Source organism: Gadus chalcogrammus, chromosome 23 (genome assembly GCF_026213295.1).
Source record: "Gadus chalcogrammus isolate NIFS_2021 chromosome 23, NIFS_Gcha_1.0, whole genome shotgun sequence".
In the NCBI taxonomy this organism is placed as follows: Eukaryota; Metazoa; Chordata; class Actinopteri; order Gadiformes; family Gadidae; genus Gadus; species Gadus chalcogrammus.
In genome coordinates, this window is record NC_079434.1 from 8,989,994 (window position 1) to 9,006,366 (window position 16,373).

The 16,373-nt window shown below is 46.6% G+C and overlaps 2 protein-coding genes across 2 annotated transcripts in view; one reads left to right on the top strand and one right to left on the bottom strand.

The window, feature by feature from the left end:
• The first annotated feature begins 607 nt into the window (after positions 1-607).
• The window catches only part of si:dkey-192l18.9 (F-box/LRR-repeat protein 7), a 31,521-nt gene continuing 15,755 nt past the window's right edge, over positions 608-16,373 (top strand). Inside the window, exons 1-2 of the mRNA XM_056584173.1 lie at positions 608-1,039; positions 6,102-6,191. Coding sequence (XP_056440148.1) covers positions 1,003-1,039; positions 6,102-6,191 — 127 coding nt within the window. The 5' untranslated portion in view covers positions 608-1,002. The remainder of the gene's footprint in view (positions 1,040-6,101; positions 6,192-16,373) is intronic.
• On the bottom strand, positions 12,356-14,594 carry LOC130377161 (general transcription factor II-I repeat domain-containing protein 2A-like). The gene has a single exon (XM_056584166.1). It carries the CDS (start codon positions 14,314-14,316, stop codon positions 12,520-12,522), a length of 1,797 nt encoding a protein of 598 aa, XP_056440141.1. The 5' UTR covers positions 14,317-14,594; the 3' UTR covers positions 12,356-12,519.

Sequence of the window (16,373 nt, forward strand, 5' to 3'; positions counted from 1 at the left end):
CTTTAAGTTTGCAGGAGTAGACGTCATCGGTCGTCTATTCCACCTATGTAAACAAGCCGTAAACTGGTTATTACGTTGTCCTTGGCATCTGACCTCAATCAGACAGCCAAGAGAGTTTGAATCTTTTTTGTGTAGTGTGTTCGAAGAGAAAGTCCATTTAAAAACTAAATAAAGAAGACTGGCCGCAATAGGGTGTCGATCTATCACATTTTAGAGCACATTTTACTTTGTGGTAAGAAAAGCCTTTGGTATAAAAAAAAAAAACGTTCATATTGTGTTCAAAGGTGTGATTCCCGTTTCCCTTGTTAATACGTGATGGTTGTCAGTGTCACTATTGGTTCACATTTAAACAATAAGGAAACCTTTAATTGATCTTGTCTTGGTTGTTGTATTTTTTGACAATTCAAGTCAGAACTGTCAAACTGAAACGTTTATCACACACACATACACACACACACACACACATTGCTTTTCTGCTCATCGCAGTGATTTAGTCCTTCAATTCTACTGGTGGTTGTGCAGTTTGGATCTCGTGTGCAGTTTGCTCTGAACGCTCTAGTCTTCTCCACCCTGGTCTGCGGTCTCTTTAAATCCAGATCCTCCGGACCAGCGCTGTGCGTGTTGCAGACGCTCGCTCGGCTTGGCAGCTCCCACTGCCGAGCGCTCAACCTGATCCACAGCTGCTTGCCATCTACGGCGGGCTGAAAAAGTTTTCGAAAAGGAGACACGCGAATCTGGATACATCCGAAACAATGCGGGGCCGAGGATGTAGCACAGTGCGGGCGAGACTCCGTCGCTTCGGGTCCTCGCAGGAGCGTGGATGTTGAGTTTGCGTCATGTTCAGCCGTGCTGCGATCATGCAACATCTGGATTAACTATCGGGGGGAGTCGGCGGCCCAGGAACAGAAGCCCGCTCCGTGCAAGGCTCGTCCGGTTCCTTGGCGAAAACAATTGCCCGCTGTGGATATTGACTCGTTTTTAATAGATTATGTATTCTTTAAGATGGGTGCCAACAATGGAAAACAGTATGGAAGCGAAGGTACGTTATCTGTCGCCTCCACATCTGGCGTTTTTGAATGATTCTGTTTTGAGTGGGACTATCTGGCATGATCACTTTCCTTTTGGAGCCTGGCAATATCATAATGGGTCTAATGTGTCGGTATAGCAAGTTCAGGGATGGGAATGTTTTCTATTTTCAAATCTGAAATTGATTTCTTTATTTGATTCCGTTAGCTTTACATTGCGTTATAGGCTATTCCTTTTCCGTTATTTAAAACTGAATACATATTGGTAGACTGTTTGAATCCTACTTCACAAAGGCCTGGATTCGTTCAAGTCTAACATTTGTTAAGAACAAAGTTGTTTTATGAAGCCTTCTATACCGGATTAATGTGAAGCGCACAACAAAGTTGTGACACATGTCTGAACAAAGATCCTGAGTCCAGCGTCTGTTCACCTCCAGCCAGTCCTGCTCTCAATGGCTCCTTTGTTTCTCCCCACTAAACGACATGACTTTTTTATAACGCCAATGTGCATTGTCAACATGACAGAGCACAGTCCCAATGTCATAACTGCTAAAGGATTTTTTGAATAGGGATCATTTTATCATGGGTCAAGAAAGGTAGCCATTTTGTACAAATTAGTCTGTCTACAAAGGCTACAATAACCTCCAATCATCATCAAAGTTGTTTACTTGTAATTTAGAGTTGATGTCTTTTGCTGTAGCGAAGCTTCTAGTCTGCCTTTACATACTCCACTAAATAGGCTTAATACTCCTGCAGACGACCGAAGACAAATATTAAAAAGCAATAATGAGCCAATTTGTGAATATTCATATCTGGCATTTGACAATACAGAGGGAAATAGAAATAACAATATAAATATGCAACTCTTTAAGTTTCAGGTAAAACTACCGGTAATTTGCATATATTTGCATATTGTACCACAATAGGTCCAATCTACTTGTGAGTGTGACGTCACACATTTCCAAATTGGCCTAGTACAAGAAGTGGATTATAACAGGTTAAGGTTTCATTATGAATGAACTCAACCCAAAGACTTACTATGAGTCTCTATCTTCTATTGGCTCAAAGCATCAGTGAACCGGGTTCGATTCTCAGCGTGGGTCTCTTAACCCGGGTGGAGTTAGCATACTCTGATGTCCGTGTGTTCACATCGGGGCTCCTCCATGTTAGCTAGCTCCCTCCCACTGCACACACACACACACACACACACACACACACACACACACACACACACACACACACACACACACACACACACACACACACACACACACACACACACACACACACACACACATATACACACACACAACCACACGTACACACACTAAAAAACCCTCTACAAACCTGCAGACAGAATTATACTCAGTCTAACCAATCAAATGGATAATATGATCAATATTTTCAAAGTTCATCAAATTACACATCCTGTTTCCCTGGCATTGAGACAGATCAATCACACACTTGTCACAAACATTCGGCAAATCTCCTAAGCAATTCTGATCACTCCGGACATATGAAAGACAGGAAGTGGACTGTCGGTAGCCTTTCACGCCGATCGCCATTGAAACAGTTCTACGTTCGCGTGCTCATTAAAGCATTCGACTCACATGCCCTCACCCAGTAACCCTGGCCTGCAATGTAAATCACACAGGAAGGAACCTCCACGGGTCTAATGACCATTTTACAGCAGGGATGGACGGCAGTGCCAAGTTATTTATACACAAAGCAAACTACTGGTTTGCAAAAAAAAGTAACTGCCCCAAAATAAAAAAAGTAAGCCTATGATATAACGGTGCTGTCGCTGTTGCTGGACGTGTGTGCACTGCCCGGGGAGACGGCAGCTGAGGAGGAGGAGGAGGAGGAGGAGGAGAAGGAGATGTTAAATTGAGCAAAACAACAACAGTTATTTCTGGGTAAAGCAACATCACGGCTACGTGGAGGAGCGAGACGGATTCGTGTGGTGGAGAGGAGGAGGTCTCCTCTCTGCTGTCCAACATCTCCAGCCCAGGCCAGATGAACAGCCCTCCCTTCGAGTGATGTCATGGCATACTGTTATCAGGGGCCACACACATATCTATTGGTTAGTGTAGTGTATCGTTTACAATGTTGTAATTAGGGGTGGTGTTGTTGGCGGTGCGTTGATTTAATGTGTTAATGTGTGTTAATTGTGTAATTTGACTTAGTATGTCTGTGTGTGTGTGTGTGTGTGTGTGTGTTTGTTTGCATGTCACTGTACCTTGTGTGCGTGTGAGTTTGTATTGAATGTAGTTTGTGTGTTGATGTTTGTCTTGTGTATCACGTATATATATGAACATTTATGCATGTATGTGTGTGTGTTTACATGGTTGAGTGTGTGTTTGTGTCTGAAAAGGGCGAGGGGTGATGGAATGACGTTGTTTAACCTTCAGCAAACTTCGTCGTCTCGAAATCTCTGAAACATTACCACATTCCATACCAGAAAAACCCGGCGTCTATCATTTCTTGGCTCCATTACTCAGACGCTTTCGCAGAAGTCGGTCGTTACCACTGCGTCGTCTCGTTTTATTTAGACCAGGTCGCATTGGGAGCTCAGTGGTCAAGGTTGGGGTTTTGCTAGAGAGAGACAAATTTTGGCTTAGGAAAGCCAAGGAGACACACTCGTGAATGGAGAGAGGAACGTGGCTCCTCACCCAACCGTTTACTGTCTGCTCTGCTCGAAGCTCCGCGATACACACCGTCCTCACTTCAGATATGCGTCTCCCTAACCCTTGGGCTTTAGGGTGTTTCACTTTCAGCAGAAAGGTTCTGGGTTTGAACCCCCCAATGTCCACAGTCTACCTGTAGGCGTCGTTGACCCCTACCTGAACTTAAATTACCTGTAACTAAAAAGGAAATTCACTGTCAATTCACACTGCGTCTGCTAAAATATAGTAGTAGTAGTAGTAGTAGTAGTAGTAGTAGTAGAAGTAGTAGTAGCAGCACATATTCACCATACATTGACTATTGCAAATATATGAAATTTGATATTGCCTTACAATATCAAACTAACCAAATAAATACAAACATTTATTGGTAAACGTGGTGTAGTAGCACCATGTAGCTCCCACCATGAAAGGTTGTGGGTTTGATCCCAGACGTCCACAGCTTTATTGAGCAGGATCTTGTACTCACCCTAAATCACTTTGGGATGAAAAGTGTCTTCTAAATGACCCAATTGCAAAGCAGTATTCATGAGTTGTTAGCCGTATCAGCCTAGCGCTCACTGAGCTAGCCGACTCAAACATAGCGCCTGTTTGACATTCGTTTCCTGTTGAATTATGGGAGGACTAAGCTTCGGCGCATTCACGTTCCCGTTTCCATCAAGACAAAAGATAAATCAACGCTGAGGCAATAAAACAAAGACATCGAGCAGGCAGAGTGACTTATGAAGTATTCTGTTGATGACACATGAAGCGGTAATCATACATCAAATAAGGCAAATGCACATCTCTCATTTACAGGACAGTTTCTGGCTCACTATGAGGGAAGCAAGTTAAATGGGATTTCCGTTCAGGCGATTTTTCTTCCTAACATCAGGATGGGACAAAAACGCATCAAAATGACACTTGCTATTTTCCAAACCGACAAACGCAAACGTGATTAGCAGATATGAATGAGCAACTCTTGATATTGCAACTGAAGTGCAAACATCATAACGACAAACACCATGCCTCTAAACATCATAAGTACAAGCATCTTCACGATAACTTAAACCAGTCAGTTGTACATCTGGTGTGCAGGCGGTGGTGGATGCGAGAGCCGTGCACTGATTTAGACGAGAACAGATAGTGCTGCTCTAGCACTGCAGTTCATGTTTTTAAGGATTGGGTGGGGTGCTGAAGTAGATCCTATGGCTCTCTGGGGTCATGACACTGAGGACACTCGGGAAGCCCCTCCCGGCTCCAACCAATCGTGTTTCATCCAGAGAAAAAGGCAGGCAGTAAGGGAGCGAGAGAGAGTGGTCTTTATGGACACTAGATGACGGCTACTAACCGACTTGTGAAACAGGTCACTAGCGAGGGTAGTGAAACACATGACATCAGACACTGACACTGGAGAGTGTCTGGTTGATACCTCAAATGTAAAATATGAAGTGACTTAAGTCATTTACAATGTTTGTATTTATTTAATTATAAATTATGCAACGTTACAAACATTGCGGGCTGGGGTGTACGATTACAAAGTTAGTTGTCTAGTTTAGGGTCTATCGATATACAAAGTCAACTTTTAAGTTCAAAGCATGGTCTGGTGTACAACTCATCCATTACCCATGTCAATTCTTAAAGCTATTTCCTGTTGTACTGCCTTCCTTAAAGCTATTCCCTATGTACCGTCTTCCTTAAAGCTATTCCGTGTTGTACTGCCTTCCTTAAAGCTATTCCCTATGTACTGTCTTCCTTAAAGCAATTCACTGTTGTACCGTCTTCCTCAAAGCTGTTCCCTGTTGTACCGTCTTCCTCAAAGCTGTTCCCTATATGTACTGTCTTCCTCAAAGCTGTTCCCTGTTGTACCGTCTTCCTCAAAGCTGTTCCCTATATGTACTGTCTTCCTCAAAGCTGTTCCCTATATGTACTGTCTTCCTTAAAGCTGTTCCCTGTTGTACCGTCTACCTTAAATCTGTTCCCTGTTATACTGTCTACCTTAAAGCTATTCCCTATATGTACTGTCTTCCTTAAAGCTGTTCCCTGTTGTACCGTCTCCCCTAAAGCTGTTCCCTGGTGTACCGTCTTCCTTAAAGCTGTTCCCTGTTGTACCGTCTTCCTTAAAGCTGTTCCCTGTTGTACCGTCTCCCCTAAAGCTGTTCCCTGTTGTACCGTCTCCCCTAAAGCTGTTCCCTGCTGTACCGTCTCCCCTAAAGCTGTTCCCTGTTGTACCGTCTCCCCTAAAGCTGTTCCCTGTTGTACCGTCTCCCCTAAAGCTGTTCCCTGTTGTACCGTCTCCCCTAAAGCTGTTCCCTGTTGTACCGTCTCCCCTAAAGCTGTTCCCTGTTGTACCGTCTCCCCTAAAGCTGTTCCCTGGTGTACCGTCTCCCCTAAAGCTGTTGTTCTCCTGCAGGTAAGCAGAGCTCTAGCACCCTCTCTGACATAAGCTCGGGAACGGATCACACTCCCACCAGAGCTCCGAAGAATGCGACTACCAGCGAAGGTATACGGCATCTGCTGTTCATTACTCAAACCCCCTCCTACCCTACCCCAGGACCCCACCCCTCCCTCCCTCCCTCCCCCTTCCCTCCTCCCCTAACACCCCCACACCCACCATTCCTCCATACTCTGAGCCCCCCCCCCTCCCCTCCCCTCATCTCCCATCTCTGCTGCCTATTTTTGGAGAAACTCGCGTGTTCCCGGGATAACCTTAAACCGAAAACAAACACGGCGCCCCTCCTCGTACCAAGAGCCAGAGGAATTATTTTCTCTCTTATTCTTCTTTAGCGTTGTTCGCCAGAAAATGGAGCTGGAGAGAGAGAGAGAGAGAGAGAGAGAGAGAGAGAGAGAGAGAGAGAGAGAGAGAGAGAGAGAGAGAGAGAGAGAGAGAGAGAAGGGAGGGAGGGGGGGAGAGAGGGGTAAGCAGGGAGGTAGGGAGGGAGAAAGAGAGGGGGAGGGAGGGAAAAAGAGAGAGAATGATAGCGAGAGGGAGGGAGAGAGGGAGAGATGGAGGGAGATAGAAAGAGAGAGAGGGAAGGAGAGAGGGGGGAGGGAGAGAGGAGAAACACTTTTTTGGGGCTTCTCATTGCAGAAGAATGCTTGTCTAAACTGTGGTTAATGTCATGGCTAAGGGGGCAGCAGGGAGAACGTACAGAGATTGATGTGTGGAAGGACGGGGGGATATTGAGAGAGAGAGAGAGAGAGAGAGAGAGAGAGAGAGAGAGAGAGAGAGAGAGAGAGAGAGAGAGAGAGAGAGAGAGAGAGAGAGAGAGAGAGAGAGAGAGATGCAGAATGATAGACAGATAAAGTGTTGGAGAGAGAGATGGAGACTTGCAGAAGGATAGAGGTAGACAGTGTAGACATAAAAACGAGAGAGGTTCAGAATAAGATGGGGAGATGGAGAGGGGGTTGGATGGTGAGAGAGACAGGGAAAGAAATTGAGAGAGGGAAAAACAGAGAAAGAGAAGGTTTCAGGATGCAGAAAGATTCTCAAAAGGATGAACACGTGTAAAAGATAGAGAGAGATTTAGAAACATACAGAGAGAGGGGAGACGTCTAGAGAGAGTGACGCAGATTTCAACCTGTGCAGACATTTGCTTTGAGGGTTCGAGGAATGTCTTATCATGCCAACACAACTCTGTAATTTGAGTTGATAAAATCGACAGAGAGAAACAGACTTCCATTGAATAAATAAAAACACATTTAGGGCCAGGGCCCAAACTTTTTAGACCAAGAGATTGAGAGCGGTGAACTTTTTTGCAATTCCTACAAGAGAAAGCCAGAGAGAATCTGCCGTGTTATACTCACAATCATTCAGCCACACTCAATTCAGTCATTCGTCACAATCAAGATGTTTCAGTTTACACAGGAGCGTGTGTGGGAGAGATGGAGACAGAGAGAGAGCAAGAGAGAGAGAGAGACACAGAGAGAGAGAGAGAGAGAGAGAGAGAGAGAGAGAGAGAGAGAGAGAGAGAGAGAGAGAGAGAGGGAGAGGGAGAGGGAGAGAGAGAGAGAGAGAGAGACAGAGAGAGAGAGAGAGAGGGAGAGGGAGAGGGAGAGAGAGAGAGAGAGAGAGAGAGAGAGAGAGAATGTGATGGAGACAGAGAGAGAGCAAGAGAGAGAGAGAGCAAGAGAGAGAGAGAGAGAGAGAGAGAGAGAGAGAGAGAGAGAGAGAGAGAGAGAGAGAGAGAGAGAGAGAGAGAGAGAGAGAGAGAGAATGTGATGGAGACAGAGAGAGAGAGAATGAGATAGAGACAGAGGTAGTTGCCAGGGGGTGAATAAGATAAAGCGAATCAAAACGAGGTACAGAAAGAATGGATGAGACAGACAGAAATGGAGAAAAGATGGCGAGAGGCAGATATAGACGCAGATAAGGGCGGAAAGACGAAATAGGGACACGAAGATAGAGTGTGCATGACAAAGGACAGAAGATGGAGTGAGAGAAAAAAAAGAGAGAGAGAGAGAGAGACAGGGAATATTGGCTCTCTCCACCTCCATCTCTTCCCCACATCCAGGCCTTGGCCAAGCCAGGCCAGGCAGCCCTCCAAGCAGGCAACACAGAGCATGGAAGAGCCTGGTGGTGGTGGTGGTGGTGGGCTGTGTGTGTGTGTGTGTGTGTGTGTGTGTGTGTGTGTGTGTGTGTGTGTGTGTGTGTGTGTGTGTGTGTGTGTGTGTGTGTGTGTGTGTGTGTGTGTGTGTGTCCGCGTGTGTGTGTGTGTGTGGGTTGTGTGTGTGCGTGTGTGTGTGTGGGTTGTGTGTGTGTGTGTGTGTGTGTGTAGCGCAGAGCATCTCTCTAAGCTTCTCTGTGGTGGACGGTGGCCTTTGAAGCCTCCGGGAGACAGATGTGGACGAGATGAGGGACTAGCAGTTCTTTTTTTCAAAGGGGAATGAGATGGGGGCTTTTATTTCGAACTCTGTGGCTAATATTTAGTAATTTGTCTTCACTTGAGTCATTTCCTCTGTACATTCTTTCTTCATGCTCCCTTTAATTGACTGGACCTGACGTGCTGTAACATTATGGTTAGAGCTTAATGCTCAGACTCTTTACAGAGTTTGATGCAAGCATGCACACACACACACACACACACAAACACAAGTACGCACACACACACACACACACCATACATACATCCGTGCACACACACACACACACACACACACACACACACACACACACACACACTCACACACACACACACACACACACACATACATACATACAAGCATGCACACACATGCGCAGACACACATAGACACACATACACACATCGACACACACCCACACAACCACACTCACAAGCACTCAAAGTCACCCAAGCTCCTCATTGCAACACTGTGTAACCATGGTAAATGTTTGGTGACTCACTGTATTGTTGTGGTGAAATGTGCCCAGAAACAATAAACTGAATGCTAAACCAGGCCTGTCGTCCAGCTATTGAAGGGACAAACACACCCAAGCACGCAAAAATACACAATCACACACGCACACACACTGACAATTAAAGCCGTGCAGGATAAATGTAGTTATTTAGCAGATACTTTTAACAAAGCAACTTATAGTGAGTAGGATAAATGTCATTAAGAATCAGGTTAGGGTTAGACAGTGCAGATACATGTTAATACGGAGCAGGTAGGGGATAGAGAATACAGATGCATACCAATAAGGAACAGGTAGGGGTAAGACAGTACAGATGCAGGTCATTAAGGAGCAGGTAGGGGTAAGACAGTACAGATTCAGGTCATTTAGGAGCAGGTAGGGGTCAGACAGTACAGATTCAGGTCATTAAGGAGCAGGTAGGGGTCAGACAGTACAGATTCAGGTCATTAAGGAGCAGGTAGGGGTCAGACAGTACAGATTCAGGTCATTAAGGAGCAGGTAGGGGTCAGACAGTACAGATTCAGGTCATTAAGGAGCAGGTAGGGGTTAGAGAGTTCACAGACAGGTCATCAAGTAGCAGGAAGGCCTTAGAAGCATAGCTCAGGGATTACTTAGCGTTAGACTGCAGACATGGTAGAATCAAACCCAGTACCTCTGGTACAACAATAAGGTTTAGAAGCCCATTTTCCAGAAGCACAGACGGGCTGAAGCCATTAGGGGACTCGGGTAGGTCGGTTGTTGGTGGTGGAGTTGGAGGTTTGAGGCCGCTACTCAGAGGGTGGTGTGTGATGGTCTGTTTCCTGGAGGTCTGTCTGATTAAAGACATGAACACGAGGCTTGCATCTTCCCAGAGACTCAATACCCCCCCCGCCCCTCCTCGGCCTCCCCTAGTTGCCCTTGTTGCCCGCGGAAATGCTGACTCACCAGGATATCTCCGTGGCGATGCAACCCTAACCCCTGTGTTATTATGAGAGGCAGGCAAGAGTCCTGGTCCCGGTGTTGGTGTATGGTTGAGGAACAACTTGCAGACAGACGGGCGGAATGAGTGACAGACAGATGGCCGGACTGGCAGATGGACAGCGATAGCCAAAGAGAGAGAGGTTAGAGAAAGACTAGGGACAGAGAGAGAAAGACCTGCAGATAGACATACAGTACAACAAGCAGGCAAATAGACAGATTTCAACAATTTCTCCCTGGGGATCAATAAAGTATTTCTGATTCTGATTCTGATTCTGATTCTGATTCTGATTGTCAGAGGAACAAGCATATAGAGAAACAGACAAGCAAGAGAGACAGGCAGACAAATTGACAGATAGACAGATCGGTATATATATATATATATATAGATAGATGATTCTAGACTGTGGCCGGCGGCTACAAGACCATAATTCCCCCCCTCCATGTTTTAACCCAAATTGTTATTTTTTCTGCTGCTAGGAGGGAATAATTACAATGTGTAAACCCACCACAACCACAGTCACACACACACACACACACACAAGCACTACACACAGGCATTGAAGGAAAACACACACACACACTTACACACACACACACGCATGCAATCACACACTGTCCACCCACACACATTAATTGCCCACTAATCCACCGAGAATGAAGTACATTTTACTGATTCATAATCCATGCCCCCCCACGTTCACATCTCATTCATGCTCAGGAGGGAACGCCCGTCTGATGGATTTGTAATAATTATCTATGTGTGGCATCTTTACTTATTATTGTTCAGATAGTCTCATGGTTAATGTGGATTTGATTCCACCAGAAAATAAAGTCGAAGGTCCAATGAAATGTTACGTTTCAGAGAACAGTTGGGTAGCCATCTTAGATCTTTTTCTCCTGTTTCGGAGTGAGATTTACAACGAGTACTGGGGGAATGCTGACCCAGTTAGCCTAGCGTAGCCCAGCGTAGCCTGGCTAACCCCTGTCAGCGGCAGGCGGGAACTGCAGGCGCCGTACAGTTAATCCTCCCCTAGGGGAGGACGGAGTTGAGCGTCACACCGCAGGGATGACCCCTTGACCTCCCTGCTGTGTCGGGGCCTCTGAGGATTCCTGTTTGGCACGACTGCTCACACACGCGTGGAGACTATAGACTCAAACCCCCACGCACACACACACACACACACACACTTGTAAAGTTAACTGTAGCCTCAAACAGACATGTAGACTGTAGAGTGTAGACTGTAAAAGCAAGTTTTTTGACTGTATGTTGGCTCAAAACACAAACATTTAAACAGTATTTAGACGCAAACACAGACATTATGAGTGTTTCTAGACACAAACTGAAACATTTAAACAATGTGTAGATACAAACACACGCATATTGACTGTATGTAGAGGACCCACACGTCTCTAGGGCTGCATGTACGACCCAAGACGCATGTAGTAGAGTCACACAACACTTTAACATGTGGGGCATTATCCGCGAGAGTCCGGGTCAAATGCCACCCCCTTGACAGATCACGACGCCTGGGCGAGGGGAGCCCCCCCCCCCACTCCCCCCCCCCCCCCCCCCAGCCCCCTGTCATCCATCACTGGGGGAAGCAGGAAGGTCGCGGTGCGCCGGTCAATGCGTGGGAACACGGCTTACTCACGTTCACACTTCCTGTCCGCCGGCACAGCGAGGTGGGGGCCAGGAATGAATCTGTGTTTCACACCAGATAACACCGTTTAGCGATCGGCAGGTAGACATGTTTATCCCCCCGGGCGCACATCACGGTGACCTGCAGCGGTAAATCTCAGAGTTCTTAATCTCTGCAGGAGTCAGCCGGTCCTCTGATGACCGAGGTTAGCACTGAGAATGTGTCATAGTTACCCATGAATAGTCTGTGCGGTGGTGAAGGACGTCCTGTGCGCGTTCTTTTATTATTTCAGGGACTAAGATAACAGGGTATAGGCTTATGGATCAAGTACTACCTAAAAGGGATACTACAAGGTATCTGTAGGTCGGGGTTTACCTGCCTTACCCAGAGTTGTTTAATTCGAAAATTCATCTTGTTGCGTCCAGAAGATGAGTAGCGTTATTATTTTTGTTCTGTTAGCTGCTTCCGTTGACTTGCAGAGTAAGAGTAGCCTAGCTCCTGTTATTTGGAGGGGATAACACTTATAATTACTTTCCATGGATTTCCAATGTTTTCAAAATTATACGTAAATTCCAAATGAGTGCTAGTAACAACACAACGAGATTGTAGTTTGTCTACAATCACACAGATATTTGTGGCGCTTTGCTTACTAGGCTACCTTTGAGGCCCGGATAGCAGGTTAGTCTAGGGCAGGGGTGGGGAACCTTTTTCACATCAAGGGCCATTTCAATTTTTCCAAAGTCCTCAGAGGGCCATACCATTATGAACACATAACTAAAGATGAAAAAAAAGACAAAAAAAGTCTATAACTGCTGTGTTACTAAGCCTCATGTTTGCTGCATTTCTAGACTCACCTAATGTGATGGCTGGAACTGTTTTTCTCTAGCAAGGCGTCTGATGTCAGCTGGCAGTGATGATGATGCTACTCGAAGCTGGTTTTCCAAGTTTGAGTCAGTCAGTCTTGAGCGGAAGCGATTCTTTGCAAGAGTCAGTTTTGAAAAGAACTGTTCACAGCGATACGTTGTCCCAAACAGAGATGCAAACTTCAGGGCATGTCTCCTCAGGATGGGAAAATCCTCAGCACGAACATACAGTTTGTAAAAGTCCAGCAGAGAAAGGTTGTGGTACTTGGCTTTGAGCTCGTTGTTGTTTTGCAGATCAATTATTTCCATTTGGAGGTTGTCTGGCACATCAGACGGTTGCACATTAAATGGTGTCGCAAACACGTCGAGTTCCTTTTGTATATTTTTCACATCATGAAACCTCTCATCAAATGCCTGGATGAGTTTTGCACACTCACCAGCATATTCAGTCGTAACATCAGGCTTTTGTTCTTGTAGGGTGGGAAAGTGCACAGTGTTTCCCCTTTCCAGCTGTCCTTGCCAAAGCCTTAACTTCACTTCAAATGATTTCACATTTGAAAGCAGAGAGCTGATGAGCTGGTTGGGACCTTGCAGCTTGATGTTTAGCTCTGACAGGTGCTTGCTGATGTCCACCATGAAGGCCAGATCACGGAGGAACTTGCCATCACTGAGCTCCATGGCAGGTTTACCCTTCATCTCCATGAAGCGTCTGACTTCTTCCCGCAGTGTATAAAACCGTGCGAGCATATTTGCACGACTCAGCCATCGCACTTCACAATGATAAACCAGATCACCATACTCTGACTCAAGCTCGCTGAGTAACTCCTTGAACTGGCGGTTGTTCAGCCCTCTGCTTTTAATGAAGTTTATGGTGGACACAACTGTTGTCATCACATTGTTAAGCTTCAGGGAATGTGCACACAAACTCTCTTGATGTATGATACAGTGGCATACAACTAAATCACTTGGATCCAGACTCAGTCGGCTCATTTCTTTTTTGACTAAAGCAGTCAATCCTTTTTGCGCGCCAACCATTGCGGGAGCTCCGTCAGTGGCGATGCCGCTCAACTTCTCAAATGGCAGTTCAAAATTGTTCATGGCCACAATAACTTGATTGAACAAATCCTCACCTTTAGTAGTGCCATGCATGGCTTGCAAAGACAGCAACTCCTCCTTTGTTTCAAACTCAGACGTAATCCCACGCAGAAAAATGGCAAGCTGCGCTGTGTGTGTGATGTCTGTTGTCTCGTCACAGGCCAGAGAAAAATACTCAAAGTCTCTTGCAGTGTTCTTGAGTGTTTTTTCAATATCTTGCGCCATATCAGTAATCCTTTCTGAAACGGTTCTCCGGGACAAACTGACGCTTTGAAATAATTTCACTTTGTCGGGCGCGAGCAGCTCCGCGGCGGCTACGAGGCACTCCTTCACGAACTCTCCTTCAGCGTGAGGTTTCAGCTTCGTGGCTATCAGTTCACTCACCACAAAACTTGCACGCGTAATATTCTCTCCGTCAGTCTGTGGCCGTGTGAAAGCTGCTTGTTGAGCACCCAAACTCCGACGAAGAGCGTTAATTTTATCCAAACGCATTTGTCCTTTCAACTCGTCGAGTTTAGCATGTTTCGAGCTGTAATGGCGCTCGACATTGGCCTTTTTCATCACCGCAAGCGCCTCGCCACAAACTAGGCACACTGGCTTGCCTTTCACTTCAACAAAGAAAAAGTCATTTGTCCATTTTTCCTGAAATACGCGGCATTCTGCGTCCACCTTCCTTTTCTTGACAGTCGCCATGATTCATCACTTGTCTGTGTCGGTACTTGTCATGTGTCAGTCACTCCGACCCAATGCAGTGGTACGTACATCACATGCTGTATTCACTGACCCGGACGTTGACTCGGACATAGGACTCTCTCTCGGAAAACTAATGACGGGCGATATATTTTTTTTCCTGATTTTTTTTTTTATTCATGTATGCATATATAAAATATAAAAATTGTATTGCATTGCGGGCCAGTTGAAATGGCCTCGCGGGCCGTATACGGCCCGGAGGCCGGACGTTCCCCACCCCTGGTCTAGGGCCTAGTCGTAGACTACTCCGCCAGAAGCAACCAATAATAATATCGACAATCTACAATGATGTGGTTGTTACTGGCCCTCATTTTGAATAAACGATTACTCGGAACACATTGGAAATCTTTACTAGGCTTTAGATGGAACAGCCTCCTGAAACCCAGCTGTTTGCTTCGAATCCCCCACACCCCTTCCCCACCGTCAGACCTCCCCTATGGGGGTCTGCGGGGGAGGAAGGTTGCGTTGCGGCAAGGCCAGTGTTGAGGTCATCTGTTCACTCCAAACCACAGTGTGACCACCATCACCCATCGTCTGCAAAAGACGCTAACAAAACTAGCGCCTTAGCCTTCACCTGCTAAACGAAGCCCCCCCCCCCCCCCCCACCGCCCTCGTAACATCTTGATGAGCAGGGATATACGGCCTCATGATATCCGATATTTATACGAAAGCATCGTGTTTCATGTCCGGCGGCGAATGAACGTCTGGCCCCTCGGCGGTCATTGGCGGGATGAGACGGCGAATCAAACGTTCATCCATCATTCAGTCGGCGGGGCTACTTATAGCCCCGTGGGCCATGTGCGTTGTCCGCTAGTCGAGGAGCGGCTCGCAGACACCTAGTAGACGCTAGCGTCCATTGGTTCTGTGGGGGGAAGCAGCTGTGGTGGTGATGGGCGTTGAAACACGACAAGGACTTTGTCGAAAGGAAGGAAATTCCCCAACGCTTCCGGAGGCCAGGCGGTTGTGACAGGTGACGCGCTACTAGTGCTAGCGTGCTAACTCACTAGCTTAGCGAGGGTAAAAAAAAACATGATAACGTTTGTGCTTATATACTTGCTCGAAAGGGCTGAACTCTGTGACCAATGTTGGCTGCAATGTTGCAACCAAATGTTTGTAGATAAGTGTTGGTTGGGAATATCCTGTGCTGTTTTAACACTGTCTGGACATACTCATTACCTACTGTCTCCTCTCCGCCCTCCCTCCCTCCCTCCCTCCCTCCTTCCCTCCCTCCCTGCCTCCCTCACTCCCTCCATCACTCCGTCACTCCTGTCTCCAACTGTCCCTCTGTCTCCTCTCTCTATTTCTAAACGTCCTTCCTCCCTCTTTCTCAGCTTCCTCTCCCCCGCCCTCCTTCCTTCCTTCATCTCACTCTCTCTCTCTCTCCCTCCCTCCTTCCCAATGTACGGAAATTCGAGTTAACACAAAGATGCTCACCAGCATGACATGCATTCGGAGTAGTGGGAACAACCAGCCAAGAGGTCCTGCAATAGAGGCTCATGGGTAAAAGGGAAGGGGAGTTGTGGAGGTTCTCTCCCATAACTCATCTGTGATCACCGCCTGGCGCGCCCTCACTCGGGGAGTTTAACACACAGCCCCGCTGGGCCCGCCAGCGCGTGCCATTTGGTTCCTCTGAGTGAATACATTGACTCTGTGAAGTCGTTCAAAGCCTAGTGAACGCTGGACAGACGGGGTGTGGTGGAAAATATGCCTTGGTGGCAGGGTGTGTGGGTGTTTGTGTGTGTGTGTGTGTGTGTGTGTGTGTGTGTGTGTGTGTGTGTGTGTGTGTGTGTGTGTGTGTGTGTGTGTGTGTGTGTGTGTGTGTGTGTGTGTGTGTGTGTGTGTGTGTGTGTGTGTGTGTGTGTGTGTGTGTGTGTGTGTGCACTCCGGGCTTGTAATGAGGGACGGTTTGGCTCTGGGTTGGTTTGAGGTGATGGAATGGCATACAACTTGTCTGAGGGTCTTTTATTGTGGCGGTCCAACTGCTTCTGTTTTAATTGGTC